The 18,741-nt window shown below is 39.2% G+C and overlaps 1 protein-coding gene across 1 annotated transcript in view; it reads right to left on the reverse strand.

The window, feature by feature from the left end:
- disp (dispatched) overlaps nucleotides 1–18,741 on the reverse strand; it is a 185,510-nt gene that overhangs the window by 27,933 nt on the left and 138,836 nt on the right. Inside the window, exon 13 of the mRNA XM_067140121.2 lies at nucleotides 10,480–10,678. Coding sequence (XP_066996222.2) covers nucleotides 10,480–10,678 — 199 coding nt within the window. The remainder of the gene's footprint in view (nucleotides 1–10,479; nucleotides 10,679–18,741) is intronic.

Here is an 18,741-nt window from a genome sequence, read left to right on the forward strand (position 1 = left end):
TTTCTCGGACCAGAAAGTGGCAAGTTTCCTCAAGTAGAGAAGGATCCACTTAATTATGTGATTTCATAACGCAACAATGGATATGCTGGTCCTCACTAAATGCTGTATTTTAAAGGATAAGAAATAGCTGCAGCACATGGAATCAGTTTCTCAGATTTTAAGGTTAGCCAAGGCTGGGTGATTAATTTTATGAAGAGAAATGGGCTCTCTCTTTGACGAAGAACAATATTATGCCAAAGAATGCCAAATGATTTCAACCAAAAAGTAATTGATTTTCACCGCTTTGTGATGAAGAAGCATAAAGTTAAGGAATATTTTCTCTCCCAAATAAGAAACGCAGATCAGACGCCAATATGTTTCGACATGCCACAAAGTTAAACAATCGATACGAAAGGGACATCGAGTGCAATTGTATGCATGACAGGAAGCGAAAAACAACGATGCACTGTAATGCTTGCTGTAACAGCTGATGGCAGAAAGCTTGCACCTTACGTTGTTCCAAAGCGATAAACAATGCCGAAAGTAAAATTTCCGTGAGGGATCCACGTTCACATCCAGGAAAAAGGGCAGATGGTCATGCCACTTGTCCAAGATTGGATACAAACGGTTCGGGGAAATGAAGCATGGTTTCTCCTTCGATGCCCGGCCCTTCTCGTAATGGACAGTTTTTGTGGCCACCTGATGGAAGACAGTAAAAAGTTACTGGAAACCATGAAAACTGATTTGGCAGTGATGCCTGGTGGACTGACGTCAGTACTTCAACCCTTGGACATTTCGATAAATAAACCATTCAAGGATAATGTGCAAAAACTTTATCAGTGCTGGATGGTGGAAAGTGTGCACAAACTTACCCCAACAGGCAAGATTCAGAAACCACCTGTTGAACTACTTTGTGAGTGGATACTGCATGCTTGAGACATGATTTCTTCGAAGGTGATTGAAAAGAGCTTCAAGAAAATAGGAATCTCAAATTCATTAGAGAGGAGTGAAGATGATTTCTTATGGAGAGCTGTGAGCAGCGATAACAGTAGCAGCAGTTCTTCTTCTAGTGCTGGTAGTGAACTTGAAGACGGTACCCTACAAAAGGTAAGAATTTTCTGTTTTTTGCCACTATGTCATTATTATGTACTTACATGTATTGAACTTTTATTAGTTTATATTTATTTCACTTCAGGTCGTATCGTCAACTCGTAACAAGAAAAGAACTTTCCAGTGTTGGTACTTCAAACCTGTGTCTCCAACTTACCTTATGTACCCTATCCAACTTTCAGAAAGAAAAGCATGCCGTAAGTTTACGCCAAATGACGATAACCGCAAATGAGTAGAACAAATTGTGTGTATATATATTTGTTGCATTTTTTAAAATGTAAATAAATTGTAAATAATTTCTTTAATATCTGAATTCCTTGAATAATTTATGCATCCACATATTTTACCCGTTTTTTCGTCAAGAAAGTGCGTGAATTATGCGAGAAAATACGGTAGTACCATATCTGAAGTACTTATTTGATTATTGTTTGCATGAAGGAGCTATACCTAATGAATGGAGAGTTGCTATAGTAGCCCCTGTGTATAAAGGAAAGGGTGATAGACATAAAGCCCAAAATTACAGGCCAGTCAGTTTAACATGCATTGCATGTAAGCTTTGGGAAAGCATTCTTTCTGGTTATATTAGACATGTCTGCAAAATTAATAACTGGTTCGATAGAAGGCAGTTTGATTTTAGGAAAGGTTATTCCACTGAAGCTCAACTTGTAGGATTCCAACAAGATACAGCAGATATCTTGCATTCAAGAGGTCAAATGGATTGTATCGCGACTGAACTGTCTAAGGTATTTGATAGGGTGGATCATGGGAGACCACAGGCAAAAATGAGTGCAACAGGACTAGACAAAACAGTGACTGAACGGGTGGCTATATTTCTAGAAAATAGATCTCAGAGAATTAGAGTAGGTGAAGCTTTATCTGTCCTTGTAATAATTAAGAGGGGAATTCCTCAAGGCAGTATTATTGGACCTTTATGTTTTATTATATACATATCAATGATACGAGTAAAGAAGTGGAGTCGGAGATAAGGCTTTATGCGGATGATGTTACTCTGTATAAGGTAATAAATAAGTTACAAGATTGTGAGCAACTGCAAAATGACTTCGATAATGTTGTGAAATGGACAGTACACAATGGTATGATGATAAATGGGGTTAAAAGTTAAGTTGTGAGTTTCACAAATAGGAAAAGTCCTATCACTTTTAATTACTGCGTTGATGGGGTGAAAGTTGCTTATGGAAAAGCTCTTCTGTTATATTGAGTAAGGAACCCTTTTGCATAGCCTTAATAACTTGCAGGTCATGATCTAGTAATGTTATTGTTTGTTACGTCCCACTAACTACTTTTGACGATTTTTGGAGACATCGAAGTGCCGGAATTTTGTCCCACAAGAGTTCTTGCACGTATCTGTAAATCTACCAACACAAGACTGACGTATTTGAGCACCTTCAAATACCACTGGACTGAGCGAGGAACGAACCTGCCAATTTGGGGTCAGAAGGCCAGTGCCTCAATCATCTGATCCACTCAACCCGGCAAGTCATGGTCTATATTTATAAAACTGTGTTGGCATTCTTCTGCATGATTGCCCATAGCAGAGAACCTATTGTGTTTAGTCGCGTTTACATGCTTGAGGTACCAGGTGATAATGCTTTTTTTATACATGGAACTGTTTAATGATTTTTTGTACAGTCAGGATGTTTTAAGTTTTTTCTTATGTGCTAATTTATTCTTTAAAATTTTCTCATGTCTGTTACTGAAGATGGTACCACATAATTGATAATCTTAACCATAATAATTGATATTTTAATGGCCCGTATTGACAAATAATATATTGCATGAATATATCCAGGTACCGAAACTCGTAAAACAATATGGAATAACTATTTCTACCTGTATATTGAAGTGTTGATTAGATGGAGCATCTACCCCAATTTCTTTAAGTCATTCACATGTTAAACTAAACAAGTGTCTGGTATTGGTGTTGTACAGTATTTGGGATTATCTGGGTTAAACAGGAAGAGAGATTAAATAACAACAAATTAACTAAATCTACACATATATAATGAAAAAGTGTGGTTGAACTAAAGTGGTAAATTATGTGAGAACAAAAAAGAGACTGTCAGTATACCGAATTCTACAACAACAAATAGGAAAAGTCCTATCAGTTTCAATTACTGAGTTGATGGGGGGAAAGTTCCTTATGGAAAAGCTCTTCTGATATATTGAGTAAGGAACCCTTTTGCATAGTTTTAATAACTTGTAGGTCATGGTCTAGTAATGTTATTGTTTGTTACGTCCCACTAAGTACTTTTGGAGACATAGTCAACCCTGAAAATAGCTTTCCATTGTTTCCTATTTTCACTCCATGCACATGCTGGGACCTCATGATAGCTTTCTTTCCAATTTTAGCCCTTAAATTCCCGTCACTGAAAACCTATAAAAGTTAGTGCAACATGAGAAAACAGTGGAGAGAAAGAACAAGATATTGTAGATAGTGCTGCCTCTAGAAGATAATTTTGTCTGTGTGAAAATGCTGGCAGTAGAACAGGAATTTCTTGAGGTGGAAGAAAAGATGAAAAAAATGGTGGATGATCAAACACCTCCCAGCCGAACTCCTGCAGAACAGTTGCTGAGTGCCGAGCCGTACGTGGACGAGCATTTCCTGCAGAACAGTTGCTGAGTGTCGAGCCGTACGTGGGCGAGCATTGCCATGGATCAGCACAACGTCTGCACTAGGCAATCCATGCCTCTTGTTTTGAATGGCCCATCGCAATTTCCATAGAAACCTTATCACAGATTGAATCTCGCAGGTGGCAGGAGAAAGAACACAAGCCACCACTTTGGGTCACTGCTACTGCGCTACTAATACCAGGCGGGATTTGTCCGGCTGGTATACGATTGCTACATCATAGATATGTCGCGCACGCTCACATTTCCCAGCTAAATATGTTTACAAGAATAGAAATAGGGAAAATTAATTTATGGATGGTCTATGTAGTAGAGTAGTACTGAATTAATAAAGATATTTACAAAAAGATACAAACCTTGAAAGCTAGGAAAGCAGATGAAACAGATAAGATTTCTGGGAATACTCTAAAGGCAGTGGATTGGAATATACACCGACTGAGCAAATTTCATGGAATAGCGAAGCACTGATGCGCAGGTGTGTTGTCTGCGCACCATACGCCCCCTGTGCCAGCGGCAGTTGTACAGGAGACCTTGTGAGCAGTGGCTGGGCATGTGACAGGTGTAACATGGAACGTCGTCGTGAGCTGACACCGTTCGAACGGAGTATGGTGGTCAGTGCCCGACGGATGGGAAGTGCGATTTCGGAAGTGGTGCGGGAATTTGGCTTCACACAATCAACCGTGTCCAGGGTGAATAGTGAATGGCTGAATGCGAGTGTCACTGTCCACAACAGACGAACGACCGGCCGTCCAGCCACCCTCAATGACCGTGACCGGCGACATCTGAGACGGATTGTCAATAGTGACAGACAGGCAACCGTGCAACAAATCACAACTCAATTCAACACAGGCCATGCTAGACACGTCTCCCAGTGGACAATCCATAGGAACATAGGTTCTATGGGGTATGGGAGCCGGCGCCGCACATGGGTGTCACTGTTAACCCAACGTCATCAGGCACAACGACGCGCATTTGTCGCCAGTCACCAGGGATGGACACTGGAACAATGGCGCAACGTGATATGGTCGAATGAATCACGATTTCAACTGCACCATGCTGATGGGAGGCACCGTGTATGGCGCAGACTACATGAAGCGATGGATCCCGCCTGACTCAAAGGTGTGGTCCAGTGCGCTGGTGTCTGTGTTATGGTTTGGGGTGCATTTTCCTGGTATGGAATGGGCCCCCTAGTTGTTCTGGAAGAGACTTTGAATAGTACGTGGTATGTTGAGCTGCTCGGAGACCATCTCCACCCATTTTTGGCCTTCCAGCGCCCAGACGGTTCTGCGGTGTTTCAAGATGATAACATGCAGCCACATCACTCCCACGTCGCCCGGGAATGGTTCCAGGAACATGCAGCGGAGGTCCAACGACTGCCATGGCCACCCAGGAGCCCCGATATGAACCCTATCGAGCATATCTGGGATATCCTGGAACACAGGCTCCGTGCCATGAATCCTGCACCCACGAACAGACCAGCATTGGCGGCCGCTCTGCAAACGATTTGGTGTCAGCTGCGTCCAGAGGACTACCAGGGACTTGTCGACTCACTTCCACGGCGTCTCACTGCAGTTCACAGGGCCAGAGGAGGCCCCACACGCTATTAGCTGACTATTCCACGACATTTGCTAACTCAGTGTAGTACCATATTGGAAGTATAGCAGAAGTCCGTTATAGCAAGAATTCTTAATGGCAAAAAATTTACTCACTATAATGGATTGTCGTTATGTACGATTTTTTATAAAAGTCGGGAAAAATCCCGTACACATTAAAATTGGTATGAAACAGCAATCAGTTTCCACAAAACGTGCGTTTTTGCGGAAAATATCCACACTACTGCTTACGCGTTTGTTATTTTTCAAAATCCAATACTACTCGAAAGTGTACGTTTAATTTCATTCCGAAAAAATTATAGTATCACTCGAGAGGCCTCTGTGGCAAACGTTCCAATTTTCTTCTTCAAACAGCATCATCTAACCTAACTGTATATGTATCATGAAAACATATTTCAAGCACACATAGAAAAATGATATCCTCCTCGCTACAAATTTACATGGGTACAGCCTTTCCGAAATTTAACTAGACGCGAGAAAATATAAACTATCCTCTGACATTAGTGGTGTACTCTGCCATATCTTGAGGTGCATCACATTCTTACTTAATTTCAATGTAGAGTATTAAAATTAAGCGATCGTTTAATTAGCCTTTATTTCTAACGAGTTAACAACACGTTATTTATGAATTTGCTACGAAAACTTGTTCTCTTCCATTTCTAATTTTCTTTATGGAACAGCTGTTGACAGGTATAACTAATTGACTCCAACATCGCCTTCAAATGTCGACGAGAGAGAGCTCGCAAGCGTACATAGCGAGAAAATTATACCGAAGGTCACATTTTGTGGCAAACGCTTCAGTTTTCTTATTCAAACAGTATCACCTAACTTAACCGTGTATGTAGCATGAAAACATATATCAAGTGCCAGTAAAAAAAGTGATAACCTTCTCGCTATAAAATTTGATAGGAACTGCCTTCATCATTATCATCATCATTTCCCTTTATCCAGATGTAGCCGGGTAGGGACAAATATGGTTCCTTTCCACTTTCTTCAGTCTTTCCACCACCCCTCCTCCAACACTGTGTCCCAGATTTCTTTCTATAATACTGCGTTGGATTGTGTCCTTTCATCTCAATCGTGATTGTCCACGGCCTCTCCTTCCTTGCATTTCCATAACTTTTTTTGGCATTCTTCCATCACTCATTCGCTTTATGTGCCCAAACAATCTTAGTCGGCTCTTCTCTATTCTATCATTCATTTTTTCCACTCCAATTTCTTCCCGGATTTTCTCATTCCTTATTTTGTCTCTTCTACTCTTCTGTATCATACTCCTCAAGAACTTCAATTCGACTGCCTGTATTCGACTCTCATCCTTCCTCGTCATTGTCCAAGTTTCTGCTGTGTAAGTTGTTATGGGTACATAATACATCTTGTACATAGTTTCCTTTGCTTCCACTGGCACATCTTTGTCCCATAACATGTTTCTTACACTATGATAGAAACAGCTTCCAGCTTGAATCATCTTACTAATCTCAGCATCCAGTCGAGCATTCACCATTAATTCACTCCCCAGGTATTTGAATGTCTCCACTACTTCCAGGGGCTTGTCTGCAAGTCTAATCTGACTTTTCCCTTCTTTCTCCCCTCTAGTCATAACAAAAGTTTTACTCTTTTCTATACTTATTTTCAATACACATTCTTCGATCTTTCCATTCACTACATCCAACTGTTCTTGAACGTTCATGTCCTCTTCTCCCCAAATTACAATATCATCTGCAAATAACATGATGTTGTCCGCCTCCGTAGCGTAACGGTTAGTGTTATCAGCTGCCGTCCTCGGGAGCCCGGGTTCGATTCCCGGTACTGCCAGAAATTTAAGAATGGCAGGAGGGCTGGTAGGTGGTTGAAATGGCACGTGCAGCTCACCTCCAATGGGGGTGTGCCTGAAAAGAGCTGCACCACCTCGGGATGAGGACACGAGTTTACTTACTTTACTTTACATGATGTTCTTTTCTCTTCCTCCATATGTTGCCTCTGCTGTTTTCATGATGTCATCCATTACTATTGTAAACAGGATTGGTGATAGAACACTTCCCTGTCTTAGCCCACTAGTGATTTTGAACCAACTTGTGTTTGCACGCAACTACAACATTCCTTGTACACTGCCATGATCATTTTTATTAATCCCTGAATAATTCCTTTTTGCACCAGACTGTCCCACACTTTAGTCCTGGCGACACTGTCATATGCCTTTTCAATGTCAATGAATGTCATCACCATATCATTCTCATACTCGCATTGCTTTTCCATTAGTTGTCTCATGATGAAAATGGACTGTATTGTTGACCTTCCACTTCTGAAACCAAACTGATTTTCCTGTATCTGATTTTCAACCCTCAATCTTATCCTACTTTCCAGTATCCTCTCCATTATCTTAGTAACATGGGATATCAGAGTAACTCTCCTGTAGTTCTTCAATACTTTCTTACCGCCTTTCTTGAAAATTGGGATTAAACCTTTTTGCCAATCCTCAGGGACCTCCTTATTCTCCCAGACAATCCGGAGAACTCGATATGTCCACTGCCGGCCTACAGCTCCAGCTGCATTTATCATCTCCACTGAAATTTCATCTATTCTGGCAGTTTTTCCATTCTTCATCTTTCTTACTGCCATTTCCAATTCATTCATTGTAATTTCTTTATCCACTTCTTCATCAACTAATTGCCTTTCCTGGTCATCCATTGAATGACTGTCATTAGTTCTCATGTTCTGCAACTTTTGAAAATACTCTCCCCATCTATTTCTTATTTCTTCTGGCTTTATTAATATTATGCCGCCTTCATCCTTCACAAATCTGCTGTTTACTTGATCTCTCTTTTTGTTTCTTAAAATACCATACAGTGATTTCTTGCTCCTTTGCATATCATCTCTCAATTTCTGTGTGAATAAGGCCCAGCTTTTCCTCTTTTCTTCCTCCACTACTTTCTTGGTCAAATTCTTTGCCTCAGCATATTTTCTTCTACTTTCTTCAGTCTTAGATGTTTTCATTCTTTCCATGCCATTTTCTTTTCTTTCACTTTAATCTTTACCCTATTACTCCACCAGTGTGTCTCTGTCTTTCACATTTCCTGATGTTCTACCACATACCTTTTCTGCACATTCAACCAGTGCTTCCTTAAATCTTTTCCATTCATCTTCAATATTCCCTATCTCCGTCCTAGGTACCAAGGGTATTATTTCCCTTTGAAATTCTCCTTGTATGCTGTGATGAACTGATTTATGATGCATAGAATGCAGCAGCTGTTGTAAGAGATGTCACGAACATAGACAGGACAGCATGTCTCAATGTATCATGGACCAGTTTCACCAGAGTACCATTATTCTTCTCAGCTCTGGCACATTGCCATACCTTGCAAAAGATACATGCATCATCAGCTCCAATACCTAGAAATCAAAATGAAATAACCAGTCTGTATATTAATGACTGTCTTGTATAATAAGACAGCCTTACCGAAATTTAACCAGATGCGAGAAAATAAAATCTAACCTCAGAAATCAGTGATGTGTTCTGCTATATCTTGAGGTGTATCGCATTCTTACATAATGTCAGTGTAGAGTATTAAAATTAAGCGATTCTTTCCTTAGCCTTTATTTCGAATGAGTTAACAACTGCTATCGACAATGTTATTTACGTATTTATTACGAAAACATTTTCTCTTTCATTTCTAATTATCTTTACAGAACAGCAGTTGACGGGTATTACTAATCGACTCCGACATCACCTCCGAACGTCGACAAGAGAGCTCGCAAGTAGAAATAGAGAAAAAACAGTACCGTACAAAAATGACTGATGGTATTTTGTGGCAGTTTGCTTATTCAAACAGCACCTAACCTAACTTAACCGCACCATATGTATCATGAAAACATATTTCAAGCGCCAGTCGAGAAATGTTAACCGTCTCACTATAAATTTACATGATAATAATAAATAATAATTTTGTGTGGCTATTTCTAGCCGAGTGCAGCCCTTGTAAGGCAGACCTTCCGATGAGGGTGGGCGGCATCTGCCATGTGTAGGTAACTGCGTGTTATTGTGGTGGAGGATAGTATTATGTGTGGTGTGTGAGTTGCAGGGATGTTGGGGACAGCACGAACATCCAGCCCCCGGGCCATTCGAATTAACCAATGAAGGTTAAAATCCCCGACCCGGCCGGGAATCGAACCCGGGACCTTCTGAACCGAAGGCCAGTAAGCTGACCATTCAGCCAACGAGTCAGACAATTTACATGATAACAGCCTTTCTAAAATGTAACCAGACGCATAAACTAATCAATGAAATCGATGATGCACTCTGTCATATCTTGAGGTGTATCCCATTCTTATTTAATTGCAGTATTTAGCATTAAATTTAAGCAATCGTTTACATTAGCCTTTATTTTTAACAAGTTAACAACTGTCATCGGACAAGTTATTTATGTATTTATTATGCAAACATGTTCTCCTCTTTCATTTCTGACTATTTTTCTTTACGGAACAGCAATCAACGGGTATTACTTTTTTTTTTTTTTTGCTAGGGGCTTTACGTCGCACCGACACAGATAGGTCTTATGGCGACGATGGGATGGGAAAGGCCTAGGAGTTGGAAGGAAGCGGCCGTGGCCTTAATTAAGGTACAGCCCCAGCATTTGCCTGGTGTGAAAATGGGAAACCACGGAAAACCATCTTCAGGGCTGCCGATAGTGGGATTCGAACCTACTATCTCCCGGATGCAAGCTCACAGCCGCGCGCCTCTACGCGCACGGCCAACTCGCCCGGTACGGGTATTACTAATTGACTTCGACATCGCCTTCGAGTGTTGGCTAGAGAACTTGTTAGTGGACATAGCGAGGAAACGATACCGAAGATGATCAATTGCATGTAATATAATCGCTGAGTGCATAAATATTGGTAACAGAAAATCACGCACACTTAATCGCTCGTAATAATGGATGCGTCAGTGATAGGGCTCTCACTGTAACTGAAGGATAATACACAGTTTAATATGGGAATTTTGAAGGGACAGAAAACAACTGCCGTTATAATGGGGTTCTCATTATATGCCGTACTCATTACAACAGACTTCTACTGTACTTATTTAACTACCATTTGCTTAAAGGATTGAACACACAATACACAGATTTGTTACCTAAAGCACCCAACAGCTGTGATAGAGCTGATATATGATGCATAGAATGCAGCAGCTGTTGTAAGAGATGTCACGAACATAGACAGGACAGCATGTCTCAATGTATCGTGGACCAGTTTCACCAGAGTACCATTATTCTTCTCAGCTTTGGCACATTGCCAGACCTTGCAAAAGATAAATGCATCATCAGCTCCAATACCTAGAAATCAAAATGAAATAACCAGTCTGTATATTAATGACTATAATTTTCAAGATGTAAGACAACAATGAAAATTGCCAACATAGAAAGTGACAGAAAAATTAAACAGTAACTTGTTGAAGCAGCAAAATAGTAGAAAATACATTGAAGAGTATGCTACTATTAAAAATACAAATAGAGGCGATTAAATCAGTGTCAAATGAAATTCACAAAGTGTTTTAGTGCATTCCTTACACCTGTGGGAAGGTGCAGACAGGAACTAAATGTACAGATACAACACCAAAGTAAAGGGACATAAGTGCCACTGATGCCTTATTACATTTGCTGCTATGCAAATTACACATTCCCACCCCCAAAAACTGAAAATGAAAAAAATGATATAAAACTTACCAAATGTTGTCAAAAATTCAAAAATGTGCCTATAAGGATGATACATGCCTAAATTAAAACTTTTGAAGACGTCTAAGCCTGTGGGTTGGATTTGGCCCCTCAGCACCGTGCACTACACCACTAATCACTATTTTGTTGAAAATCCTATGTTATTATGAAAGATATTACGATAATTGTTGTTTATGACATGTTATAAATTGGAAAACTGTATAAACCACATTTAGCTTTATTAAAGTATTTTTTCACTATTACAATAATTTACAGCTCCACCCACCACCCACTGTTTGGTCCACTTACATGTCTTTGTGGTACTTGTCAAAGCAACCAACCAGGCAAAGCCCCGGCAAATCTGGACAGCTAGAACAGACAAACGTTGATCGTTTTTTTACTTCCTGCTTTATAGCAGACCCTGCACTTTTTGCATTTCGTTCCTCCTTTGGAGTCTCGCTCATCATTTTTCACCAACCGATGTAAGTTGTTCTTTCTTAGAGGAGTGCGCACTAGCTCTGCTTGACGGGGTGGCAGAAATGATTCCACTATTTGTAGGCGAAAGTCGTATAAAACCATTTTCGGATTTCCAAGCCTGGTATTGTGCATGTTGTATAAGTGGAAAGCATTGATGATCATCAATTGAATGATGTGGACAAAAAAATGTTTGTACCAGCAAAGGGTTGGTCACACCGATCAGTCCCTTTCATGTGTGCATTATATTGCACTATTGGCAAAGGTTTTTCTTTTTCTTGGTCCCTTTTATTTGTGACAGTGACCATTGTGTTCTCAAATTACGAGGAAATGTATTGAACCACTCGCTTGTCCCTCCATTTGCCCACCGTAATTCCCTCCGTGTACTGAGTGGTGGTTCCACCTTTAGACAGTATTGCCGTCTTCACAATTGGAGGGCTGTGCTGCCAGTCAGCTCGGAGTGTTCCTGTACTGTATGTGTTTTCTGACAGCAGCTTAGACGCTAGGGCACAACTGTTATAATAATTGTCCACAAACATGGATGGCCATTATTCAGAACTTGCTCCAAAAGATGCATGACCACTTTTGTAGTGTGTCCTTTCCCAGACAACTGGTCGTTGGCTCCAGCATACACAATAAATTTGAAAGTGAGGCCCTCACGTTCATTTAGAGCATGAAGTTTTATGCCATACTTATGCCGTTTCCCCTTTATATACTGCTTGAAAATCAAGCACCCCGCCGAAGTACCATAGCTTCATTCATCAATGTACAGTTCCCGTGAAGGATAATAGACATTTTAGTGTTGAAAAAATCAATAATTTGTCTCACCTTTTCAGGCCGTCTAATGACTGTGGTTTGGGATCATTGATAGTTCTAGCTGGGGAAAAGTGTAGGCATCGTAATATACGTAAAAAACGATCCCGGCTCATATAATGTCGAAACGCATGAATGTTGAAAAGCCTGTGAGTTTTCCAATAATCTTGGAGTCTGCTCATTTGCTGTGTTTCTGTATGAATCAGCAAACCCAAAAATGTCTTTAGTTCATTGACATCAATGTCCTTCCATCTCGTAATGCGCGATTTCTCCTTTGTGCTTGGCCCACAAAACAACTCTAACAAATTCCAAAAAATTGTTATCAAGCAACAATAGAACCAGTCAATTGGCTTGTTTTCTCCTGGTATCGGCACTAACAGTTTGTTTTCTTTGCTAAATTGTATGTTCTTCAAGCCGAATGTTCGATTTGACCAGGTTGGGTTGAGTTCCGGTTCGTCCTCACTTGCAAGTGACTAATCTCATGTTTTAATCCATATTGAAATCTGTTGATATACAATAATAAAGTTTTATTATGAATCCACCTGTTCAATACAATATATTGACATGTTTCGCTCCCTTATAGAGCATCATCAGCCAAATCTGAATCTCAAATAATTGTTATTTACGCAAATAAAGACTTAAGAACTATTAGAACATTTTTGACAAACTTAAAACTTATTCTATTAGAAAATCATAAAATATAAAATCTTTGTATACATGGCTTAATTACATGTGCTTAATAGGAAGATACATTAAAATTATGGAAGAGAGAGTACTAAAATATAAAATAAATAATATATATATCATGTCCAAAATCCTAGAAAGACGTGAAGATCAATCTTAGGAGCTAAATTTGAGGATTTTCTTAGCAATGAGATCTGGTAAAAAAGATATTTATCCCTTGTGGATAAGAGTCTATAAAGATTCAAATTTATCGTCAATTTGATGATTGAACTTATAACAGGATAAATGTTGGTCTTCAAGAAATTTAAATGCTTGTTGTCATGTGACCTCGGCGAATGCTGTTGAAAAGATATGTTCTTATAGATGTCAATGACCGTTCGTTGAACTAATGGATTTGATAAGGATGATTGAAAGGGACGTAAATCAACGTTTGTATTGAAAGCTGCTGCTTGGTTTATCTTGTTGAATGTCTGTAACAAGAAAAGGAATCTTGTAAGTAATCGGAATTTGTGTTGCTAGTTAAGAGTGTACTTCTAGAAACTTCACTTACCCCTCCAATTGCTGTTTGTCAGTTTGGTGTTGTCCGAGGTTATGTGGTGACTGTCTGTTCTGTGTCTACTCCTTGTGTTGTAAGAGTGAGGTGGTGGGGGTTGAGGGGAGGGAGTAGGGGTAGGAGGAGAAATGTTTGTGGGTGTGGTTTTGGAAGGGGAATATCTAGTAGGAGCGCAGGGAGGGGTTGAGTTCTTTAATGTTGGATGATTATTAGTTGTTTTGGGAATGAAAACTTTGGCAAAATTACTTTTTTCTAGATTAAGCGTCTTTAAGAGTTTCGGTAATTGTTCGTGTAACGGATTTCTTATTTCAATTTCGTCATTTAAATTTTTTTCCTTATTGAAATACTGGTCTAAGTGGATATAAATATTTTCTAATTCTGTCATTAGTTTACCTTTTTCTATCTTCTTTATAATTTTTAGGTCTTTCTGTATGGTTGTAAATTGGTGGCCTGACTCTCTCATGTGAGCACTCATCGCAGAATGTTTGTTGTGCTTTGTAGCATTAACGTGTTCTAAGTATCTTGTGAGAAAGTTACGGCCAGTTTGGCCAACATATGAACATTTACATTCTACACATGTTAATCTATAGATGCCAGAACTTAGATAAGGGTTCTTGTTGGAATTTATACTATTGTGGTTGAAAAAAATGTTTCTGTTTGTATTTTGTGTTTTGAATGCTACATTCACATCTCGTTTTTTGATAGGATTAGTTATTTGAAAAATGGCTGGATTGGTGAATGTAAATGTTGCGAATTTGGACTGCTTAGTTTTTTCGGGAGTAAGATTAGTTACTAACTTTTGTTTTACTTTATTGATGATCCGATTGACTATATTTATTTTATATCCATTAATTGAGGCCAGATCTTTTATAAAATTGAGTTCCTTTTTTAAGTTACTCTCTGAAAGGGGGATTTTGAAAGCTCTATAAACTAAACTGTAAAAAGCCGCCTGTTTATGTGATTTTGGGTGAAGAGAATCATTTTTTATCGTTAGAGGAGCGTATGATGGTTTTCTAAATATTTGAAATTCAAAACTATCTCTTATTCGTGTTACATTAATATCCAGGAAGTTTGTTGAGTTGTTAGTTTCATCTTCTTTCGTGAATTTTATATTTGGGTCAATATTATGTAAGAAACTTAGGATTTTTTCACTATCATTTTTTTGGCTATCTATTATGACAAAGGTGTCGTCTACATACCTGATCCAAAGGCAAAGTCCATTTATTTTTGTGTTTATTTTGTTTTGCTCCAAATGATCCATATATATGTCTGCCAGTATGCCCGACGTGGGGTCTCCCATTGCTAGGCATGTTTGATGGTAAATCTTTTTATTAAATGTGAAGTAATTGTTGTTTAATACAAATTTCAGTAGGTTTACGAATTCATCTATTTCACATCTACTTAATTTACTGTATGTAAGGAGATTGTGTTTGATGATATTGATGGTTTCTTTAACCGGTATATTTGGATACATGTTGGTTACGTCGAATGAAACCATTTTATGTTGTGGTTGTAAATTGAATTTTCCTAGTTTATTACAAAATTCTATTGAATTTTTGATTGTTGATTCGTTGTTAAGTTTGTAATGTCTTTTGAGGAAATAGTGTATAAATTTGGATGTTTTATACGTGGGACTATTTCTACTGTTTATTATAGGACGTATGGGTACGTTGGGTTTATGTAATTTGGGCAATGCCCTAGCTGTTGGTAACTTTGGATTCATATTTATCATTTTTTGGTGTTCTTGTTCATTCAATAAAAAAGTAGAATTCTTGAGGATAATTTTTAGATTCCGTTGAATCTTATTTATGGGATCCTGGTTTACGACAGTGTAGGTTTTGTCTGAAAAGAATTCTTCTGTTTTTTCAATATAGTCATTTTTATTTAAGAGGACTGTGGTTTCACCTTTGTCTGCTTTGGTAACAACTACATTATTTTTGTTTAGTTTTGTTTTTAGTGTCATTATTTCTGTTATGAGAGTGGGATTAGAACTTTTGTTTATTTCCCTTACGAAAGCCGGGAGCTTCTTTTTAACTTCAAATCTGATGTCGTTTTGTATATCTGGTGTTAATTTATTCAAGTTTGATTCAACTTCTGCTACTACATTGATTATGTCTTCTACTTTTTGAGAGTTAGGCCAATTAAATTTTGAACCTTTATCTAATAGGTTCATTTCATTATCAGTGAAGTTTGTGTTTGAGAGATTGATAGTGGTGGGAATGTTTTTAAGGTTAGAATTAGGATTATTTGCTCTATTGTTAGATTTGTTATGATTTGGTTTGTTTTCTTTTAAGAGTGTAAGTTTGTTATCTAGGGTTTTTTGTTTCTTGTCTAAAACGTCTGCAAGTTTCTCTGTTATATGATTTTGGATAGAGTTCCATTCTAAAGGAGATAATTCTTGTGCAATTTCCAAGTGTGTACGATATAATTGCAAGTTCAAAAATGATTTCTTCCTATATAGAGCTTTAATTTCACTTTTCAGCCAGATCTCATTTATTTTGTTTTGAGTATCTGCTACCTTTGAATTAGATAAGTTTTTTCTTTGTATAGATTTTAAAAACCTAGGTACTAATTTACATTTCAAACATTCTTTCAAGAACCAAATATCTTTGGATATCTTACTGATTTTGATTTTGAGATTCAGATATCTATTCTTTTTGTTTGTATTAGCCTGGTTGGCTATTTCATTGCAGTGACTAATCTCATGTTTTAATCCGTATTGAAATCTGTTGATATACAATAATAAAGTTTTATTATGAATCCACCTGTTCAATACAATATAAATACAATATATATTCATAATAAAACTTTATTATTGTATATCAACAGATTTCAATACGGATTAAAACATGAGATTAGTCACTTGCAATTAATGAAATAAAGCACATGATCTGCTGCGGTAATAGAATGTAATATTGTGTCAAGAAAACACTTGAAAATACATTACACAAAGAAATTGAGTTAAACGTTCCTTGGAACAACACTACGCGCCGAACTATTAAAAAGTCCTTCAAAGATCTTCGTCGTGGAAACAAATGTACTCATAACTATTCTCATAATCTGCCAATGTAAGTAGTTATTACCTCAAAAGAAAGCGCTTGATCCACTAAGCGTTTTTAGACCAAAACGAACTGCGTACCTCAATTAGAACGAAAGATATGATTGGTTCAATGAGAAAAAATGTTGAAGAAATGAGACGTCAAATTTAATGTGCAGTCATAACTTTGCTCAGAATGAACCAATTTGAATAGTTAAGAGCTGAAATGAAAGAACCTGATCCACTGAGTGTTCTTAGGCCAAAACAAACTCCGTACCTCAATTAGAACCAAAGATATGATTGATTCAAAGATACAAAAAATTGAAAAATGAAATAATTTGAGGAAGGTGGAAGTTAAGTGATTTATGGTACCTGATGACAAATTTGTGCATGAATACCTTTAAGTTAAAACAAAATGAAGGAAATCGACCGGATAGAATGGCCGGACTGACTAACTTTAGTTTTCATAAATTTTTTTAATATATAGATAATAATTTTTTTAAAAGAGGGCCATACACCTGACTGCCATGCTACATGGGCAAGCAGCAAAGGTCTTACACAGCCTCCAACCAAGTGGGAGAAGATCGTGGGAGTGCTCGACAGGCGATATGGTGATCACCAGCTGGCAGCCGCCTACTGAGTCCAGCTAACGAAGAGGACCCAGCACGCCAATGAGACGCTACAGGAATTCACCACCGAGGTCGAGCAGCTAGACTACAAGGCTCAGGACGGGCTGCCTGAGTATCATATGCAGTGAGAGGCAGCCTATATTTTCATTGAAGGGCTCAGATTAAAGGCTAATGCTTAGTGGGGAATATAACCTCAGGGGGCTCTGACAATAGCCCCGAGGATGGAGGCAGTGAAGGGAGCCACGGTATTGTCGCTGAGGATAGCAGTCAAGAAGAGTGAGAATGCACCACAGGATTCCTCAGTAACAGCAGAGCGACGCACGCCACCGTCGAGATACCAAGACCCCTGAGAGACCACTTAGTGCAATTGCAGTGAGAGTGGCCACCTGTGGATGAACAGCCATGCGAGGGGTGGGCCTTGATTGAAGAAACAAGAAATGAGTAAGGGCCAACATGTAGAGGGGTTCACCGGCACCGCTACTACCATCCCTGTGCTTCACAATGAGCATAGTAGCTGAGCGGAACAACGACAGCTCGATCGCCGACGCAAGGCTCATGAAGTGGCCGAGCCAGGTCACGATAGGCACACGGTCGGCATTAACCATCGTCAGAACAGACATTGCCAAGTGATAGCCAGAGAGGGAGCCCAAACATACGTAAATACTGCTAACAGCTTCAGGAAACATCATTCCTGTCCCAAAAGAGACGCTATTCAAGCTGACGCTGGGACTACTAGGACAACAAGTCTGGGCTTTCATCGCTGCCATCATGAATGAAGTCATCTTGGGACTAGACGAGCTACGGACGTACAAGGTGACTGTCGACGTGGGACAACATGTACTATGGCTTAGTAGGCAAGAGATAATGCTCTGACGCCAAAAAATGCAAATGGTGAAGGCATGCCTCGAGGGATCTGCAAAAGGAGACAGCGTGGTCGTGAAACCTGGACTGACAACCAAAAACAAGGACCTTACATGGCAAGGATGCTCATCGCGGCACAAAGCAGCATGCTGCTATGAGTTCTGAATTTGACAAAGAATCACAGATGCTGGAGGCAGACAAGCTCGAGAAGATTATTTCTGATGCCCAGCTCCTGGGGGTGGCGTGTCATCGGAAGGAGTAGCTGTGTATCCCAAGAAATTAGAAACAGTCAGACTAGCTGGTGCCAAAAGACAACTGAGTACTCAGGAGCTTCCTCGCCATGTTTGCACCTCTTATCGCAGGCTGTCATCTCAAAACCAATTATCGAGGAGAGAAGTCTGTTCCAATGTTCGTCAGATGCAGAGGCTGCCTTCTGTGCCCTAAAGGATTCTCTGTGCATGGCATCTATCCTGGGAAATTCCAAACCTGGGGAGAAATTCATCGCAGACACCAACGTCAGCGACGTGGGAATTGGTCGGGAGCTATCGCAGGTGAAGAATGACCAGAAGGTGACTGCCTACTACAGTAAAACACAGTCAAAAGTGAATGGAATTATTGCATGATGTGTCGGGAA

This window comes from Anabrus simplex, chromosome 2, assembly GCF_040414725.1.
Source record: "Anabrus simplex isolate iqAnaSimp1 chromosome 2, ASM4041472v1, whole genome shotgun sequence".
NCBI lineage: Eukaryota > Metazoa > Arthropoda > Insecta > Orthoptera > Tettigoniidae > Anabrus > Anabrus simplex.